Source organism: Terrapene carolina, unplaced genomic scaffold (genome assembly GCF_002925995.2).
Source record: "Terrapene carolina triunguis isolate 2854851 unplaced genomic scaffold, T_m_triunguis-2.0 Scaffold96, whole genome shotgun sequence".
In the NCBI taxonomy this organism is placed as follows: domain Eukaryota; kingdom Metazoa; phylum Chordata; order Testudines; family Emydidae; genus Terrapene; species Terrapene triunguis.
In genome coordinates, this window is record NW_020664447.1 from 46598785 (window position 1) to 46620218 (window position 21434).

The following is a 21434-nucleotide window of genomic DNA, read 5'->3' on the forward strand; positions in this document are numbered from 1 at the left end:
AAAAAAAAAAAAAAAAAAAAAAAAAAAAAAAAAAAAAAAAAAAAAAGCCTTGAATGCAAGTGAAGATCCATATTTAGCACTACTCAACTATACAGCTACACCTGCTGAACTGTGAAAAGTCATCCACTGCACTACTCTGCAACATATGTATAAATACTCAAATACCAGATATGGGACAAAAACAAAGGATGACTAAGGAGTCTGTGATAGTGATGAAAAGACTGGGACAGTACAAACAGACAAAATATTACAAGAAAGGAGAAAGACCTCTTTCACAGTTAAAAAACAAAGACTGAGTGAGACTTTGTCAAGATGGGTGCTGGCCACTCAAAGCTACAGTGATCAAAGAGGAGTCACCTTGTTCAAACTCTGTGACCACAGATGAAAGCAAAATCTTATAAAGAAATTGTAAACATCTTCTTAAAAACACCTGACAACTTGGCCAAGATAAGTGAAGTAAGAGAAGACGTACAAGTTGAAAACAATTCACAAACTGACCCTGTTACTGACAATGAGTCTGAACTGTCTGCTACAGACAAGGACTCCCCTAAAAGGGTTTGCAGTACAGCAGATCAGAAAGGTTGCTGAAATGCCCTAAGAGACTGATCAATATATGTTAAGGTTGTGCTAAAGCAACCTGAAGGGTTGTTAAATTAGTTATTGTATTTGTTATAGTTTGTTAGTTTAAATTAATACTGTTTTAGTTCAATCAGCAATTTAGAAAGGGATCTAAAGAAGAGAAGATGTGCTGTTGAATAAGTTCTCTGGGAAGTGTAGAGATGCCACACTTCCTGCACACTCTTCATGCAGTCTTTAGGGTTTCCTGTGACATGCTCCCTGTTGGGACCAGAAACAAAAAAGCCCAGTTTCAGGGCAGTCGTAGGCTGCAGCTACACAGAGGAGTAGACAGTTTGTTATCTCATTCTGTAAATAGTTCCTGTTCATAATAAAGAGTTTATATAAGAGTCTTTTCATCATAAATATACTACATTGCCATCCAATTTATAAGTTCTCAGCCATTTTGAGGTTATAAATTTTTCACCTGTGCAGTGTACAGCTACAGTAAGGCATATAACTATGCCATGCCAAGAGTCCTATACTACTGTGAAACCAGAGGTAACGCAACCAATCACCAGCCTTTATCTACACCTAATTTGCATGCAACAATTTCATTGGTTGTATGAGAGAGACTGCACAGATGGTGGATTATTTGGACCACCTGTCACACTCATGTAACAGCACAGGGTTTCAGCTACTCGTCCATGATAATGTTCCTGATATACTGAACTCCCTGCCCAACATTTTCTGCACTCTTAGTCGAACCTATTTTAACTGATTAATTAGGTGTTTTTCACTGGAGATAACACAAGGCCTTTAGAGATTCACAGAACAAAACAAATAAGATACAAAGATAGAAATGTATGTAATGATTTAAATCAAGAAAGGGATTTACTTCTCAATTCTGGGAATATATATTCTATTATGCTAATATATACCAAACCACTTTTTCTAGGTAGTAAGGAAAGACTTGACATGCTGATACATATGTTCTCATATGTCTATTTTAAAAGAGAGTTGCTTTTGGTGTATGTGGACTTTTACATGAGCAGGACAGTAACTGCAGTTGTCTATTGTCAAATTAGCTCTGAATCTTTTAACTTAAAAAAAATATTCCTAGTTACTCCTACCTCCCTCCACCAAAGTGACAAGTTTTTTCAGGGAGATTCTAGTGCCCTTGTCCCCCTTTTCTTCCACATTTAGGATATGTACACACTACAGCTTAAGTCGGTATAACTTACACTGCTCAGGGATGTGAATAAGCCCCTACCTCCAACCCCAAGCGACATAAGTTACACTGACCTAAGAGCTGGTGGTGTTGGCCGGAAAACTGGAGTAATAAGTCAATGGGAGAGCTCTCTCCTGTTGGCTTAGAGCGCCTGCACTAGCTATCCCGCTGTAAACTCTGTAATGTAGCCATAGCCTAAGTCTATGCTGTCTTCCTCAGTTCCTTAAGCACAACCATCGAGCTGCTGGCTAAGAAATAATAGAAAAAGTAGGGACTAAAAGGAGGACTCTCTTGCAGGGGACTGCATAATCTTCCAGTATTTTTTCCTTACATCATCTTGCTTTATGAACTTCACAGCCTTTTTTAACAATAACATTTTTGTTATGTTAAAAGGGTTATCAAAGCCCTTATTTGGATTTAAAAGATTATCAAAATAAACACTCAGCGGTTTGCTAACACTTGTTTACTATATAACAGCCACTACAATCCTGCCTCTAAAGTGGCCAATTAAATTGCTTTATAGAACCAGTGTAGCTACATTGGTGCAAAAGGTTAGCAAGTAACAGATTGCTACTTTGCTGTGGTGATCCGTAAGCGTAGGAATTTCCTTTCCCAGGAGTGTCTCAGCCCCTCCTTCACCACACTTAAACAATATCAAAAAACATTTATACTTACTTTTTTGTTTGTTTGGTTGGTTGTTTTTTTTTTTGTTCATTCGTTTTGTTTTGTTACAGGTCTTGTTCCTTTAATATTAAACTTTTCCTCTTTATATTCAGGTGCCTCTCCCCCATTTATCTACAGGTGGGTTGTTTTTTTTAAACTGTTTAGATTGCTGTTGGTCATGATTGTCCAGCAATGGTAACTGGGAACTCATAGGAGAGCTCTTTAGGATATTCACTATGTATTCTAAAAATTCACCTACATACTATAATTTCCCCCACAGCTCAGTCAAAAGCCATTGATTGACCAGGCAAGTCATAGCAATTTTTTTTTTAATTAAGGCTGCCTTAATTGCATCATTTTGAAAACAAACTAAGATCCTGTATAGAACTGAGAGAAGATTGGAATTTCTGTCCTGAAGGAAATTCTGGTATTTCAACATTTGTTTTCATCCCAAAATGGGACAAAAAGTCAAAATATCAAAAAAAAATTGTGGAATTAAAAGATCTGGAAAATTTAAATTCAGATATGTCAAAATGTTTTGTTTTGAGTCGATTCGATATTAAAGCATATCTGCCTACGGTGCCATGGTGGTCATGGGAGTTGTGGTTTGAGTGCCTTATGGCCTCATTTCTCACTATGAGACAGGCTTCCTGCTTGAAATACATTTCCCATTTTGCTTTGTCTGCAAAATGTCAGCTGGCTAGCTGACTGACTGACGTTACTCAGAAGTTTGGAATGTCAGAAGTAAATTGACAATGACGGATTAGCTGGCAGACTGCAAGAGAAATGGTCAAAGGTGCGACTTTTCACATGGATAGCGTGTGTGTGTGTGTAAAAATATATATCTACTCCTATCTGAAAATGGAGTACTACAAATCAGTAGTAGTCTTGATTTAAATAAGAATCAATATTAACACAAAATTAGCATACATATATTAGTGTCCGTTCAGTGACTGAATAAATAAAATTTCCTAGCGTGCATGACAGTGCATTGTGTTATCTGCCAAGCTATTTGGTCAGTCTTCTGTTGTCATTACTTCTTCCTTTGAAGTATAGTCCCCTTTCATCAGCTATAATGAAATCAAGAAGATTTATCCAAAGCTGATGCTACCCCATAGTATGGCTGGCAGGTGGTATTCTAGGATTAACATGACCATTTCACCACTAGAAAGAACTAAGTATATTACATCAGCAATATAGTAAGTTTTCACCATCACATTACAATTACACACTGGGATCTCCTACAAAGCACAATATTCTGAACATACCTAATCACTATTCTAAAACTAAAACTGTTTTCCTAAAAACTAATGACACCAACAGAAAACAAAATCCATAATGCTGTTCTTCCCCAAATAGAAAGCATAGATATAAAAATATTATAAAACGATATATTCTTAATTACTGAATCAGTAATTGGTGTTCAAACTGCTGAAAACTACATTAATGCAATGTAAAAACTGCACAGTTAAAATCACTACCAGGAACACAATCCATGGCAAGGTTAACTTGGTTGGATTGCACATCCTGTACTTCATTATTTGCATTTAAAAACAAAAACATGGCATGAGACTTATTAAGTTTTGCATTTTTTAAAAAGCAAAACCAGAAAATCCTATGTATGTGCAATATGGACAAGTTAATTTTGTGGATGGAACCTTAATTTGCCATAAATTTCTCTGATGCAGGCTTTTTTACCTGGTATTATCTGAATCACATGATCACCAAAAACAAACAACTCCCCTCCCCCAGAAAAAAAACAAAACAACAAAAATAAAGGCTTGATAATTATCGAACACATTTTACCAGAAGAAATGTTTGACAGGAATATCTGGCTTTAAACATACATTTTAAATGTGAATGATATTGTTCATCTTAAGAGGATTTGTTGTGTTTGCAAAAGAACAAATGAACTATTTTAGCCATTTTAACAAAAATTAAAAATGACATGGCAACCTGGGCAGCAGTGACCATGAGATGATCGAGTTCAGGATCCTGACAAAAGGAAGAAAGGAGAGCAGCAGAATACAGACCCTGGACTTCAGAAAAGCAGACTTTGACTCCCTCAGGGGACTGATGGGCAGGATCCCCTGGAAGGCTAATATGAGAGAGAAAGGAGTCCAGGAAAGCTGGCTGTATTTTAAAGAAGCCTTATTGACGGCACAGGAACAAACCATCCCAATGTGCAGAAAGAATAGCAAATATGGCAGGCAACCAGCTTGGCTTAACAGAGATATCTTCGGTGAGCTTAAACACAAAAAGGAAGCTTACAAGAAGTGGAAAATTTGGACATATGACTAGGGAGGAGTATAAAAATATTGCTTGAGCATGCAGGGGTGTAATCAGGAAGGCCAAAGCACAATTGGAGTTGCAGCTACCAAGGGATGTGAAGGGTAACAAGAAGGCTTTCTGCAGGTATGTTAGCAACAAGAAAAAGGTCAGGGAAAGTGTGGGACCTTTACTAAACAGGGGAGGCAACCTAGTGACAGATGATGTGAATAAAGCTGAAGTACTCAATGCTTTTTTTGCCTCAGTCTTCACAGACAAGGTCAGCTCCCAGACTGCTGCACTGGGCAGCACAGTATGGGGAGGAGGTGAGCAGTCCTCAGTGGTGAAAGAACAGGTTAAGGATTATTTAGAAAAGCTGGATATGCACAAGTCCATGGGTCCAGATCTAATGCATCCAATGGTGCTGAGGGAGTTGACTGATGTGATTGCAGAGCCATTGCCCATTATCTTTGAAAACTTGTGGCAATTGGGCAAGGTCCCGGACGATTGGAAAAAGGCAAATATAGTGCCCATCTTTTAAAAATGGAAGAAGGAGAATCCGGGGAACTACAGACCAGTCAGCCTCACCTCAGTCCCTGGAAAAATCATTGAGCAGGTCCTCAAGGAATCCATTTTGAAGCTTGGAGGAAACTTGGAGGAAAGGAAGGTGATCAGGAACAGTCAACATAGATTCACCAAGGGCAAGTCATGCCTGACCAACCTGACTGCCTTCTATGATAAGATAACTGACTCTGTGGATATGGGGAAAGCGGTGAACGTGATATACCTTGACTTTAGCAAAGCTTTTGATACGGTCTCCCATGGTATTCTTGCCAGCAAGTTAAGAGTATGGATTGGATGAATGGACTATAAGGTGGACAGAAAGCTGGCTAGATTGTTGGGCTTAACGGGTAGTGATCAATGGCTCGATGCCTAGTTGGCAGCTGGTATCAAGCGGAGTGCCCCAGGGGTCGGTCCTGTGGCCGGTTTTGTTCAACATCCTCATTAATGATCTGGACGATGGGATGGATTGCACCCTCAGCAAGTTCGCGGATGACACTAAGCTGGGGGGAGAGGTAGGTATGCTGAAAGGTAGGGATAGGGTCCAGAGTGACCTAGACAAATTGGAGGATTGGGCCAAAAGAAATGTGATGAGGTTCAACAAGGATAAGTGCAGAGTCCTGCACTTAGGATGGAAGAATCCCATGCACTGCTACAGGCTGGGGACCAACTTGCTAAGCAGCAGTTCTGCAGAAAAAGAACTAGGATTACAGTGAACAAGAAGCTGGATATGAGTTAACAGTGTGCCCTTGTTGCCAAGAAGGCTAATGGCATATTGGGCTGCACTAGTAGGAGCATTGCCAGCAGATCAAGCGAAGTGATTATTCCCCTCTATTCGGCACTGTTGAGGCCACATCTGGAGTACTGTGTCCAGTTTTGCCCCCCCCCCTTTCCTCCCCAGATAGGATGTGGACAAATTGGAGAGAGTCCAGCGGAGGGCAACAAAAATTATTAGAAGGCTGGGGTGCATGACTTATGAGGAGAGGCTGAGGAAACTGGGCTTATTTTGTCTGCAGAAGAGAAGAGTGGGGGTGGGGGAGATTTGATAGCAGCCTTCAACTCCCTGAAGGGGGGTTCCAAAGAGGATGGAGCTAGACTGTTCTCAGCGGTGGCAGATGACAGAACAAGAAGCAACGGTCTCAAGTGGCAGTGGGGGAGGTCTAGGTTGGATATTAAGAAAAATTATTTCACTAGGAGGGTGGTGAAGCACTGGGGAGGTGGTGGAATCTCCATCCTTAGAGGTTTTTAAGGCCCAGCTTGACAAACCCCTGGCTGGGATGATTTAGTTGGGGTTGGTCCTGCTTTGAGCAGAGGGTTGGGCGAAATGACCTCCTGAGGTCTCTTCCAACCCTAGTCTTCTATGATTCTATGAGCTTGGAATTTTAAAGTCAATATGAAATACTAAGTTTCACTAACTGCGCTGCAAGACCAATCTGCCTAGCTGACCTATAAAGAATTTTAAATGGGACGTGGAAAAGAAAGAAAGACAATGGGTTTGTGACTTTTTTATTTTACTCTTTCTGATGTATAAAGAAGAAACAAAATCTTGAAAGAATTCATACACACATTAGAAATTCAAGACTTGTCCACCCTATTCTCACTTGAAGTCTCTATGGATGACTAGAGAACTGGTTTAACATCACCAGTACACGAAGTGAAATCTGAACAATTGGGAGAAGGGGTTTTTAGTCAGTCAGTTTTAAACTAGTTGTTTTTGTTAATACCTGTTTAATTCAAAGGTGGTGGCAAACAGTTGGGAAGAAAAATGTCCTTGTTAAAAATACAAACTTCATCATCCCTGTAATTAAGGGCTAAGACACTCCAGTCCTCTGGTTGTCCAAGTAGAGGAGAGACTTGTTTTTCCTCAAATTTCAGCAAAACACAAGTATGGGAAAAAACAACAAAACACACAAATAAAACCACCAAAAATAACAACATAAAAAAGCAACAGCTCACCTCCACACCTTTCAGGTGCTGTGAATACATCATAAAGAAGCAAAAAAAAAAAATGACAGTCCCAATTTCCCCCCTCATTCCCTATTACAAATTATTTAAGTGGTTTGGAAAACTACAAGTTGCCATGAAAATTTCATTAGCAGAGATACAAATGAGAGGCCTACAGGGACTGTTACAAGAGCACAATTAAATTATTTCTACTCAGCCCCTATCCATCCAACCATATGGTTGGCTAGGGGATTCCTTTAAATAGGGGTGACAAGGAGAGTCATCATGGAAAAAATAGTTATATTCAGCCAGGGCTGGCTCCAGGCACCAGCACAGCAAGCAGGTGCTTGGGGCAGCCAACAGAAGGGGGCAGCACATCTGGCTATTCGGCGGCGGGTCTGTCAGTCCCTCTCGGAGGGAAGGACCTGCCGCCGAAGAATGAAGTGGCGGTGGTAGAGCTGCCGCCGAAGTGCCACCGATCGCGGCTTTTTTTTTTTTTTCCCCGCCACTTGGGGTGGCAAAAATGTTGGAGCCGGCCCTGTATTCAGCATTTTTGGCAAAAAATAGCATCAAGCTGTGGTAGAACACTTACTTTTGGCCTAATTGAGTGAGAGCACATTTTGTTGCCACAGTCAAAGCTTTATTTTTCCACTGGCTCATCAAACCACATACTAATGTGTCTTTATTAATACAGGCTATTCTATGTTAAATATATTTGACCATTAATTATGAACCCTGATAAAAAAAAATTATGTTACAGCACAAATCTTCATAAATGTTACAATACTATTGTATTTTAAATTCCTTAAAATATCTTGCTTATTATAAAACAAACCCTTGAGCCAGATGTTTCAGACAGTTTGCACAGTTAAAGAAAATTATGATTCACATGAAACTTCTCACTCAAATCAGCTCAGGAATGTAGGCCAAACCCTTTGAAAAGGAACAAATGCCAAGTCCTGCTCTTCATGACAAACACTGTGGAGCTGCAGGTCAGGATCCTCAGTGGTTTGGTCCTCAGCCTGGGTGTCCATGCAATAGGTTTTGGCTACAGGATATGGAGAAGAATGGTGGATGTGGCCTGCTGCTCCCCAATACACAGGGTTATGGTTCACTCACTCCACACTATATGGAAACCCACTCTCCATGCCCACAGCCCACCTTTCTAGGGTGAGCTGCACAGAACTCCACGGGACACAGGAAAAGTCCACCTGCATAGGGTTTCTTGTTTTTATCTTGCATGTCACTGCAGAAAGTTGTAAGCTGTTTTGGGCCATATGTGCCCGTGTAGAGAGCACCAGAATTTGGTCCTACAGAATGAATTTGCTTCACACAAAAACATAGTAACAAATATACAGACAGGAGGTTAAATAGGATCAGTAAATGGGGGAAACTATGCATGTTTAGTGGTTACATGTAGCATGACAGGCATATCACACTGGGGCAAGACCTTGCGAGAAACTCCCTTTTTCAGCCATTGTAGATGAGATATCACCAAGACAACATTACTTGGTGTCCAAAGCAGGTGCACACAAACCTCCACATTCTCCTCTTGTCAATGCAATCTATAGATTAGCACCAAAATTAGCCTCAAAAGAGAGGGTAATTACAAAATGGAGGCTAGATTTAGGGATTTAAATCAAGGAACAATAAAGGCCCAGATTGGAGAACTGCATAGTATATGACTTTTGCAAGTCTACCAGGAACATTTGCATACACATAAAACAATTGTTCACAGCCTAAGGGCTATAAGGGAATGAAAAGAAACATAATATAATGCAACGTAGAAAATAACTACCTTCAATGCTCTGTGGACCCACTAGATTCATAGCCTGGTGTGCTGGATATTCTACTCGGGGTCTGGCAATGCCCAATTGTTCCATAACCCCATGAAGGAGTCTTTGAATATCTGCTTCAGAAACTCTATCTGGGGTCCTAGGACTGTGACTAGAAGCCAAAGCCAATCCAAATGCTAGCAAAGATACCATGTTATAAAGCAACGTAGTTGTCATTCTGATGGCCATTTTTAACCTGTGAAAATAAAATACATTAAATAGATGATAAATGATAAAGTGAGTAAAATACTGACTGCATATCTCAAAGAACTTGTGAGGTCAGCTTCCATTATCAGCTAAAAGAATTTTTCAAACAGGGAGGTGAAATTTTGGGGGAGAAGATTGTGGGAGTCAGTAAACAATTTCTGCATAGCATTGATTCATAGCATTTATTAATTACCTTTCTACCATGATAAAACAAAATGGACCCACTGATTCACTTGGAAAACTGAAGGGTTAAAAATTAGCTAGGTAAAGTTAGAATGCATGGTTCTTCCTTCTCCCCTGTTTTAATTTAGTATTTTAAAGTATGTCATAAAGCTACAGTGGGAATACTAGGAATTGCTCAGTTTTGTGCTGTCCTTTTCAAACTTTACTCTTCCACTTGCTCTAAGAAATGAAATACTCCCAGTTTCTTTTTAAATGGGTTGTATAACATTTTTATCTCCCTCACAGATTGACAACCCATTACACACGCTCCCTCTCTCTCTTCATTTCTCCCCATCTAGAACAAACAGGCTTCATTTATTCCACTTGAATACGTTTCACCAAATGGCTGCTCTGCCCGCATGAGACAGGCACAGAATCCAGTAATGACCACTTGCCATTCTCTTTATAAAACTACGTTTTAAACAACCTGTTTGTCCTTTTTGGTCAGCTGCTGTCATAGGAAAACGGATTTATTAGTGTATGGTTATGTTAATGAAAGTCTATATTATTCACTTGCCCTGCTTTTCCAAGCCAGAGACTTAAAGATCTGTTTCTCCCTTTATGGTATTTTTTTCCTAATATAATAATGTACAGTAAAATGGCCTTGAGCCCTGGGGTAATAATGGCAGAGAAATCCCACCTAAAAAAAATTGGAGAGAGAGAGAGAGAGATTCTCCTCTTCCCTGCGTGTGGCTCCCGAATGCCCCACATCCTTGCTCTGTCACTTGATCTCCAGGAGATCTTCACCTCACTCACTGGCAACAACCTTGGGCATTTGAAAGAAAAATGGATCCTTTCGGGCTACTAGATAGATAAGGGGTAAATCTACCTTCCTCCTGTGTGTGTCTGTCTGTCTGTCTGTCACGCACACACAGCCTGTGCCTCTCCTCTCCAGCCCCAGTAGAATCCTAAACTTAAAACGCCCCCGAAAGCCAGCCTCGCGGATTATTCCCTGTATGCAGAGCGAACCCCATCCGCAGGGCTGAGCAGCATCAGGGTAGAAAACACCTGCCCCTCCCCCGCGCCCCACCCAACCCTTTCAGCCCGCTCCTCTGCCTGCAAGCAGCCATGGAGGCCGCCCCGGCGGAGGCACAGGCGAGATGCGCGGCACTCACCGCCCGGCGCTGGGGAAGGCGAGCTCTCGCTAGGCAGATGTGGGGTGGCACCGGCTGACTGAAGCGCCGAGCAGAAGGAGGCGGCAGCCTGTGCTGTGACCATTCATGCGCAGTCCCAGCCCCCTTCCCCCGCCTTGCCTTGTCCCTGCGGCAGGTGCGGGGGGGAGGTTGTCATGTCGGCAGCATCGGTTTCAGCGAGAAGCTGCGGCACAGGGACTAGGCATAACAGGGCCAATCGGCCCCCTCTGCACACACACAGGGCAGCCTAGGCACCAGGCACCCTCTGTATACACAACACTGTGTGTGGGTCACACACGCCACAGATATACAAGAGCTGACCTCCACAGTTACCTACCCAGCAGGGTGAAGTGTGCATATAGTTCATATATACACCCACACACGATGTGCATTTACACACGCACACACAGGGACTGCATGGTGCAAACATAACACAAACCAGTAGGTGACAATCTGAACAAACTAGACGGGGTGGGTGGGAGGGGAGTGTTAAAGGCAACTTTTTGCTCTATATGAGACTGAAAGGGACACCCATACATCTCCTGGACGATTCGGCAGCTCATGTTCAACCGCTATTCAAGTTGTTTTGAATAGAAAGACCATTCTGCTGCTAAATAGGTTAGGACGGTAATCAGCAACAGATAGGGCCTCAAGGGAAAACAGCCAGGACATGTAGGTGGAAGAAGCCAGGATAAGAGACACCCTAAAAATTCTCATAAGTGTCTGAACAGATCTAACTGTAATGGTAAAGCAGATGGCAAAAGTAGTCTGGAAGGTGTTTATCGGATAACTCATTACAGAAAGAGTGAGCAACTAAATTGGACTTTTCCCACATTCCCAATTAGGTTTTTTGACCAACAGTTCTTCAGAGTTGATTTCCTACGTGTAACTGCAGATTCAGAGGGCAACAATATAAAGTGACGGTTGATGTGAGTGCTGTAGGAGCCAGTACCTTGGCTGAGCCCATTTGTACAGTCACCTATCATGGAGGACACGCTTGCCTCTGATTAAAGTATGTTTGCAGTGTTGTAGCCATGTTGGTCCCAAGGTATTAGAAAGAGAAAGTGGGTGAGGTAATTTTTTTTTAAAATCAGATCAACTTCTGTTTGTGAAATAGACAAATTTTCAAGCTGCTCAGAGCTCATCTTCAGGTCTGATTAAAGTAGCAAGATTGAGTGCTAAAAATCAAAGGAAGGTTTGGTGAAATGAAGACCTTTATCATTTATTTGTGTGTTTGAAGAATAGTAACTATTTAAAAAGTGATTTTACAATATACAATACCAATGTTACCTGAGGTAAAGAGCACTTAATTTTTCAACCTGAATAAAAAAATGTCTCCAAAGAGAACTAGCCTCAGCAGCTGTGCTCCACACTTCTGGTGTGTTGTTTTTTGAGATATACTTTGATCAATGCACTAATCCCTTCCAGGGATCTTACCTTCAGCTAGGTAGTTTCTTATGCTTTACATTAGGGCCATGAGACTTTCAACAGGATGTTTTCAAAATCCTGCTCTACCACTTTCAACATCAGTTGCTGCTTGACTAGTGTACTTATGTTAGGGTATGATGGAGAACTTTCCCCAGTTATTAACATATAGGGTGACCAGACACCAAGTGTGAAAAATCGGGACGGGAGTGGGGGGTAATAGGAGCCTATATAAGAAAAAGACCCAAAAATCAGGACTGTCCCTATATAATCAGGACATCTGGTCACCCTATTAACATATTCTGCTTGGTTAAAGAAGTAAACTCACATCTGTAAGGCTTAGAGTAACTCCAGGATGAATGTTAAAAGAAATTACAGATAATGATAAGAAAGTAACTGGTGGGAAATGGGTCTCACTAACACAGTAACAATACACTCCACAGCGAATGTGAATCTATGCCTTTTGCACAACGGATATTTTCCAATAGTCAAACCGAACACACATTTAGTAGAGATAAACTAGACATTAAACAGGAGAATGTCTTGCCTAAGCCCCAGACTAATTCATGAACAAGGGGAAGATAGGCATTCAGTGGACTAAGTCTTGTGTGTGGTCCAATCCAGTAGGCATACTCATAGGCCACTTACCGGCTCAAGTCCCATTCAAAATTGAAGGGGAACCTCACACCTTATAACTTTTACCCCAGCCATTAGAGCACCCACCTGGGATGTGAGACCCAGGTGCAATTCTTCTTTCAGCAGGGGAGAAAGCAGAACCCTCTTCAAATTCAAAGTTTTTGGGCCGAGGGCCACATCTGGGTGGGGAAATTGAATGCAGGACTGGGGCAGGGTTTTGGGGTGCAGGGTGTGGGAGGGGGTTCAGTGTGCAAGAAGGGGCTCAGGGCAAGGGATTGGGGCAGAGGAGGGGTGCGGAGTGCAGGAGGGGGCTCAGGGCAGGGGTGCAGCAGGGGGTTGGGTGTACGGGGTGCAGGGTGCAGCAGGGAGCTCAGGGCAGGGGTTTGGGGTGCAGGAGGGGTTTGTGCTCCGGGCTCCAACCTGGCACCGCTTACCTCAAGTGGCTCCGGGGTGGCAGCGGTGCACAGCGGGGCCAGGGCAGGCTCCCTGCATGCCTAACCTGTCCCTGACCCCACACTGCCCCCAGAAGCGCTGCGGTCCCTGGGGGAGGGAGATTGGAGGGCTCTGCATGCACTGCCCTTGCTATGCCTCCAGGTATCTCCCCCGAAGCACCCATTGGCCACGGTTCCCCGTTCCTGGCCAATGGGAGTTGCGGGGGGCGGTGCCTGAAGGCAAGGGCAATACATGGAGCCCTCTGGGGCCTCAGGGACGTGGTGCCGGATCCAGGCCGCAGTTTGCCCACCCCTGTTCTAGCTAGATGCCCTAACATCTGGACTACATCCAGGGTCATTGTCATGTTCACTCTTTCTGCCTCAGACTGTTTAAGTATATATCCACAGTGGAACAGTCATTCAGTCAGAGAGAGACTCTGCAGTCTAGTGGTTAAGGCACCTACTGGGGAAATAGGAGAGCCCAGGTCCAGTCCCCCAGCACTAATCACTCTTCCATTATTTATCTAGAGCAGATGAGCTTAAACAAGAGACTGAGGGAACTTCCCCCATCAGAATATCCCATAGCTAAGTGATTAATGCCCTTGCCTAAGAGGTGGGAGACCCCTCTTCAAACCTTCTCCCTAGCTCTGGCAGAGAGCGGGGAAATTGAAATTCAGTCTCCCCCTCACACAGGGAAGTGCTTTAACTACTGGGCTGAAAGTTATGAGGTGGGCATTAGCAGCTCCTCCTCCTCTGGCCACTTTGTGCAATTCAAGACAGGCACCTAACTCATTCCCTCAAGAAGCAGTTCAGGCAGCTGGTTCCCATTCCCAGATTGCTAAACAGACACAGTCACATGCCTACAGCCTGAATTTACACACCTGTCTTTGAGAGAGGTGTGGGGCTTTGCATACACCCCTGCTATCAGCATCTCCCATTGGCCAGGTTAGGCAGAGTCTCCTAACATGCTGGCTTTTGTAGATCACATTCTGATGCACCTCTCTCTCCCCATCTGTTGCATAGGGAACCTAGGCACCTAGTTCAGGCTTGGTGGATCACAGTGTTCCTGTGATTTTTCTAGGTGCCTAAAAGTTAGGCACTGTGATACTCAGCATTGCACCACCTAAGTCCCTTTGTGGATCTAACCCCTAATAGTTAAAGAAAGTGTAAAACCTGGTTTTATCCTTAGTTGTAGAGTAAGATGGCCACAATTAGCCCTCTTCACATAAGTGGCAACTTTTTAATAAGTCTGCTTGTTGGCTACATTGCACCGTTTATATAAAGGGGTTTTACTCTGTGAACTTTCAACTGATTCTTCAAAAATAATGGGTAGTTGTAAAAAGCTGGTCATAGCTCAGTTACTCTGTACACCAGTGCTCCCCAAACTGTAGGGCACAAACCCCTACGGCGGGCATGGTCACTCAACCTCCATATTTGGAGGCACGACCTGAATAGCGTACCAAGATGTTTTGCCATACTTCCATTGACTTATTTTAAATTTTCTTTTGGGGGCAGGTTATGTTGTATGGAGGGTCCTACCTTTCCCCTAAGGAAGCATGGGGGAATTTGGTTCAGTTCACAAACCTTCTCACAGGTGGTGAGGTAGGCATCGATATCTCCCCCGCTCCTAGAATGAGGCCAACAATTTAGCATCTATTGTCCCTGCAAGGTGGGCACCCCAACGGTCTCTCCCTGCTTACCATTCTCTGTTGTCTCTCATTCCTCTGCTTTTCCATGTGCAGTTCAAGTTGTTGCTGCTTTTCATGATCCTTGTTCGTTTTCCCACCCTCTGCTAGTAACCAGGGCCTCAATCTCCAGACTCTGCTTCTCTACATAGAGCCTCTCTGCATCTAACTTTAGCCTTTGCTACTCCAATGCCAGAGATGGGGAACTGGCCCATGCAGACACCCGGCTGCTGTGGCTACTAGCTACTGTTCTTGGGCTCTCAGACTCCTGCCTGGGTGTGGACCTCAGCTCTGGGCCCAATCATCTTGCTTCAGCCATGCAATCAGCTGTGCCTTAACTTCCCAATGCTTAGGCCTCTCCCCCCACACAGTCAGCAATGTCCTTCTTAAGGAAGTGGGAATAGGCCATTTTCTTGCTGTTTTCTCTGTTTTTACTGCTGCAAGTCACTTATTGCAAAATACGCTTGGTGCATTAAGTAACCAGCCTTTGCTTCCAGTCATATATCCACAGGGTCTAGTCTATACCTCAGCCTGTCACCAGTCTCTTGGCAGTGACCCCTTTAATGTGTCAGGCCCCAAGGACCTACACTGTTCCATAGGGGCAGGACTGTGGCTCCAAGACTCAGACTGCATCTTTGGTGCCAGAGATCCTTGTTTCTCTCTCTGGCTCCCTGCAGTTAATCCAGACTCCTGCAGGAGGCTTATACTGTACCCCTTCAATGCTCCCAGTATTTACAGCGACACAAGCCAAAATTCCAAAACAAGGTAACTATTTATTAGTCACCCAGCATACTGAACCTGGAAGTCCTTAAGTTAGCAAAGAGAGGCAGCAGTTATGCCACAGCCCATCCTATCCAAGCTGCGGTGGACTCCACCCTCGCTTTGGCTCCTTGTCCCCTGTGCCCAGGTCAGAGCTTCCAGCCTCTTCCAGAAGCCTATTCTTTATCGTTCCCCTGGTCACAGTTCAGTCCTTTTCCCCCCTAGGTTAGGCCATACTGAGTTCACATTTCCCCCCCTCCGTCCCCAAGCTTCCTGCTATTATCATCATTGGTGATCCCTCGATTCGAGGATGATCTCTACCATGAATTTACATTTGGGGCCTACAATGACTCAGGAATCTGATCCGGGAACCACAGATCTGCCCGCAGTAGGAACAGACATTTCCTGGTGGGTCAGCTGCCTGCTAGGAGAAAGTTCTTTTTCCTTCCTTCTCTCTCTTCAGCTTCAAGGGCAAGGCGCTTCTCCATTGGGATCGGTTGGTGGCTTGCTCCTCCCAGTTTGTGATGTCCACATCAGTTTTCTTGACATATGCTTTCAGTGTGTCTTTGTAGCATTTCCTCTGACCACCATGGGATTTCTGACCATGTGTGTGCTGAGAGTTGAGGACTTGTTTTGGGAGGCGAGAGTCTGGCATCTGCACACAATGTCCAGCCCCGGGGAAATGGTGCATGAGGATTATTGTTTCAATGCTGGTGACCTTGGCTTCACTGAGGATGCTGGCGTTAGTGCAGCAATCTTCCCACTTGATGTGAAGAATCTTCCCGAGGCATCGTTGGTGGTACCTCTCCAGCCTCATGAGGACCTGTCGATAGGTCACTCAGGTTTTGCATCCATAAAGGAGTGTAGGAATAACAATTGTCTTGGTGTCCTGCCCTAGATCCTGTTATTGTCAATTCATAAATAATTGGAGCTTGCATTGTCTCTTTGGATCCCTTGTTGATCTGGATCGGTTTCAGCCAGTTTCTTAACAACTCAGACAAGAAGATCTCATTCACTCCCACTCATGTCTGCCCTGACAGAAGCACCATTTAGGGAAGGCAGGGGTGCACCTGCCCCCCCCCCCCCCCCCCCCGAGTTTTGTACCAGAGGTCTGCTTGTAGCCCACGCCCCAGGCAGAGCTCCTACCTGCAGCACAGTGCAGCAAGGTCCCCTCCTCCAGAAGCTGGGGTTCTCCAGCTACTGCCTCTGTGGTCAGTTTCCTCTGCTGCGCTAGCTCACCCACTACGCCTGCTCGTCTGCCTCCACCAATCAGCTGCTGAGATGATATGGAGTGGGGCAAAGAGAAGGGGGTTGGTCCCTGGGTGGGGAAGGCAAGGAAGGGGTCAGTCAGCATGGGAGCAGGAGCACAGGGGCCCCAGTGGTGGTGATGGTGGTAAGAACACAGGGAGCACAGGGCCACCAGGCTTGGGGAGGGAGAAGGGGAGTCATTCTCCAGGGAAAGGGAGAGGTGAGGGCAAAAGGCTGTGCCCTGAGGGAGGGGGGCAATGAGTGTGGGAGGAGCAGTTGAGGGGGAACAGTTCCTTGGGCAAGGATCCTCAGGGAGTGGGAAGCTAGGAGCAGGTAAGTGGGTCTTGGAGTCAGTTTACCCTCAAAGAAGCAGGGAGCACACCACCCCCCCCAGACCTTTCTGGTCCAGAGCCGTCATGGCCAGCAGTGGTTGCAGCTTCAAGGACATGCTGTGCTTCAACTTCTGCCAGCAGGTGCTGAGCTTGTGGGAGATGAAGGCTGTGCTGCTGGCCAGCACAAAGATTGACTTGTAATCCACTGACATCCCACACCCAGGTAAATCCCCTTCAGCTACCACCAGGGGGCATCTCAACAGCTGACTGTTTCAGTAGCCCCCAAAGACCTTAATCAGTTCTAACCATACAACCATTAAGGTTGCCCAGTTCCTGACCCACAGATCTCAATCTAATCCTTATAATTCCCTATGGCAGGCAGGCAAGTATAATTATTCCCATTTTACAGCAATAGGAACCAAGGCACAGCATCCAAACAGAAAATGGTACTTTAAAAAAACATATATACAAACTCTGACTAACAAACTAGACTTTTTTCTCAAATTTAAAATGAGGAATTTTCTTGGTGTTTGGTTTTAAATATTCCTGTGAGAACTACAACTCAATCCCTGTAGGATTGTGTTTAAGAGCTTTCTGGAAAGTAACTAGCCTTTAAACAGAAGTGAAAGTGACTTGAAAGTGTCAGCTTCACTCCTGTTTAAAGTCAGTTTCTAATCTATTATTTGTAGTAGGGTAATATGCCTAGAGCCCCAGCTAGGTGCAGTATAAACTCAGGAGGCCTTTCCCTAGTAGGATGTATCCAAAAGTTAAATGATCTATTCCAATCTTGGTGAACTGCAAAAAGTAAGTAGCCTAAATGATAGAAAGTAATCTAGATTTTTCTACAATTGTTGTATTCAAGAGTTAGTAAAGTAAAAATATACCTGTTGCAATTTTAACTCTAACCAGTGTCCCTTAAAAGTGACTTGCCACAAGATGTCAGAACATGTTAATGTTAGAACAGGAAATGTATCACATACTTGATCCCTATTCTGCTACTCTATCCTCAAGACTGCACACTCTTGTAGCTAATTGCTTAGCAGTAGTTACAAGCACCATGACCTGTTTGTTAAGGCACAACAGGAGCTACACTGGAAGGTATTTGAGCTAGAGAGATTATGTGAAACTTACTAGTCATACAGTTATGACTCCCTCTGAAAACAGCACACAAGATGTGGCACTGTAATGGAAACACTGGAAGCTATTTCAACACCATCAGCTAGCAGAGCAAAGGGCTTGATGGTAAGGCTAAAGAGCTATTCCTTTCTGTTGGGGCTCTCGGTTTTAGAAAAATATTCAAGATTTTGCATAGTGCTTCAGAAGAACTGCAACATGAAAACCTAAATTTATCAAGTGCCATGGAATTAGTAGGAAGCAATATTGCTGCTCTTCAACAAATGAGAACATCTGAGAGCCAATGGAAGGAGTTATGCGAAGCTAAAATCATTGCCAAGGAACTTGAAATTGATATTCCAGGTCAGGAAGTCGCAACTGCTGAGCACAGCAGTACAAAAGACCACCTAACAAAATATCCTTCAAGCTGGCCTTGTTTTTTGTTTCTAGTACACTGGGCCTGTCATCTACAGATGGTCCCAAGAGCACTCAAGAATCTATAATCTGATTTCTACTATCCTGTTCTGGATAGAATTCTTGCTGAGCTTGATAGATGATTCACCTCCCACTGGAGTTTGCTTTCTGCACTGCTTGTGACCAGAGTGAATATTTTCTTGATTATGAGAAACTGAAAATAATTGCAGATTCAGCAGGCACCTATTTTGGTGATCTGGATGGAGAAGTCAAAGTTGCCAAGAAGCACATTGCGCATGCACACACAAAAATACTTCAATTTCTGAATTCTAGAATGTTCTCAATGACTTACCAAGGGGTTACCAAGTCTGCTGTCTATTGTAGATAGTGGCGTGAACCATCCAGTTTCTACAGCATCAAATGAGAGGTACTTCTCTGTGCTCAAGAGAGTAAAGGACTACTTAAGCTCCACAATAGGAGATAGGCACTTAAGTGACTTGCTAATTTTAGCCTGTGAATGTGAAGCTTCAAAACACTTAGATATCAACAAGGCCATTGACAGTTTTGTCAAGATGAGACCACAGTATTATCCATTGTTTTAGCTCATGTCTGAAGTGTTATTTGTTTTCAATAATTTATTTACCTTTAAACATATCTGGAACAAATTATCTGTCTAATTCTCTTCACAATTTGGAACATAAGCCATTTAAAAATACAATTGCAGGAGTAAAGATTTTAAGCAGATTTTATTTCTCTGCTAAAGATAGCGTACAAAGTATCAAAGTTGTGTTTCTGGTATCTGTTAAGGCTCTAAAATTGATACCTCAAGGCTTGGGATTAGGAATATCTTGCTGTATTTTCTCCTGATTGTTCTAAACTGAAGTTAAAATATGGCTTTAATTGGTGTGTATATATATTCTTTATATAGGAATTAGATACTGTGCTCCTGTCAGCTAATTTCTAAGTTACTATCTGCAAAAATTTAGAGTTTTCCAGTGCCTAAGTAGCCCCTGGAATCACAGTTAAAGTTGCCCCTGTACCAAAATCTGAAATGGCACCGAGAGCAAACAATCCTTTCCCCCCCACCACTAGGCAGCAATGCAATGTGTAGAAGAAAACTGAAGCACACAGACTTTGTAAAAATATCATAAAAAGTTCCCACTTCACCACATCTGGGTTTTATCTTCAGTTTGCCAAAGACACAATTTAATGGCACCCAGCAAAGCAATAAATTGCCCGTAAGCAGCATCTGGCTGAGTAGGACACAGACAAAGCCTGGAGCTAGATAAAGCAAAAGTGGCTGGGAGAAGCAACCATATTTGTGGCAAATATGAATACCTGTCCCTTTTAATGTGCAGGTACCAGATTTGTTACATGTAGCCAGGATGTTGCAACTCTCTCTTTTCAAAATCTATCCAGAAAGAGAAGCAGATGAAAAACCTGGCACTTTACCAGATGTCCCTCAATGGCTGCCTGTTAGTTTGAGTGAAATCTAAGGGTATGTCTACCCTGCAATTAAAAACACTAAGCAGGCTAGTGCCAACTGACTCAGGGTCAGGGGTGGTTTAACTGCAGCGTAGACATTTGGGCTCAAGCTGGAGCCCATGCTCTAGGACCCTGTAAGGTGGGAGGTGTGACGTTGTGCAGTCTACATGGTTTTATAAAAATATAATAATAAGTCAATATAATGTAACTGGGATAGATTTAGAGAAAATACGGTAATAAGTGATATAATGTAACTGGGATATGCTTCATGCAAAAGGTCTCTTGTAAGGTATCATTACAAAGTGCATAATCTACTGAGTATGATCATCTAATTTGTATAAATGTACCACTCTTGTATCTAAAACTAGAAATATAAAATGTAACTCTGAGGGCCTATTGTAATTATGTAAAGTGTGGGCCATTAATGATGGTTTGGAATCTTGATGACTCCCATTGTCTGCAGATGGCTGTTTACCTGTGAGTCTCCCTGTATATGTGTGTGCTGGCAAGTGAGTAATGAAGTCTTGCAGTGACATGTGATCATGTCACCTGAACTGGAATCCATCTTTAACCTGGTGCTTTTCCAGTGAGGGGGGGGTGGAAACCCAGAGAGACAAAGGGTTCCCGCCTTATGCAAAAGATATATAAAGGGGTGGAACAGAAGAGGGAGAGAGAGGAGCCATCATGGAGAAACCCCTAGATAACACCTAAGCTGGAACAAAAGCTGTACCAGGGGAAAGAATTGTGCCCAGGCCTGGAAGGTGTCCAGTCTGAGAAAAACTTACTGAAGCATCTCTGAGGGTGAGATTATCTGTATTTAGTTTGATTAGGCATAGATTTGCGCATTTTATTTTATTTTGCTTGTGACTTACTTTGTTCTGTCTGTTACTACTTGGAACCACTTAGATCCTACTGTCTGTATTTAATAAAATCACTTTTTATTTAGCAATTTACTCAGAGTATGTATTAATACCTGGGGGAGCAAACAGCTGTGCATATCTCTCTATCAGTGTTATAGAGGGCGAACAATTTATGAGTTTGCCCTGCATAAGCTTTATGCAGGGTAAAACGGATTTATCTGGGTTTAGACCCCATTGGGAGTTGGGCATCTGAGTGCTAAAGACAAGCACACTCCTGTGAGCTGTTTTTGGGTAAACTTGCAGTTTTGGGACAAGTGATTCAGACCCTGAGTCTGTGTTGGAGCCAGACAGGAGTGGCTGGCTCAGCAAGACAGGGTGCTGGAGCCCTAAGCTGGCAGGGAAAACAGAAGCAGGGGTAGTCTTGGCA

At 43.4% G+C, this 21434-nt stretch overlaps 1 protein-coding gene across 2 annotated transcripts in view; it reads right to left on the reverse strand.

The window, feature by feature from the left end:
• LOC112108072 (neuroendocrine protein 7B2) overlaps positions 1–21434 on the reverse strand; it is a 76722-nt gene that overhangs the window by 35020 nt on the left and 20268 nt on the right. Inside the window, exons 1-2 of one of the 2 annotated variants that reach the window (XM_024202044.2) lie at positions 10602–10669; positions 9021–9253 (exon numbers count right to left, since the gene is read on the reverse strand). In XM_024202044.2, the coding sequence (XP_024057812.1) occupies positions 9021–9246 (226 nt within the window). In that variant the 5' untranslated portion in view covers positions 9247–9253; positions 10602–10669. Of the gene's footprint in view, positions 1–9020; positions 9254–10601; positions 10670–21434 lie in introns of those variants that run through there. The other variant, XM_029911502.1, reaches the window with a different exon arrangement.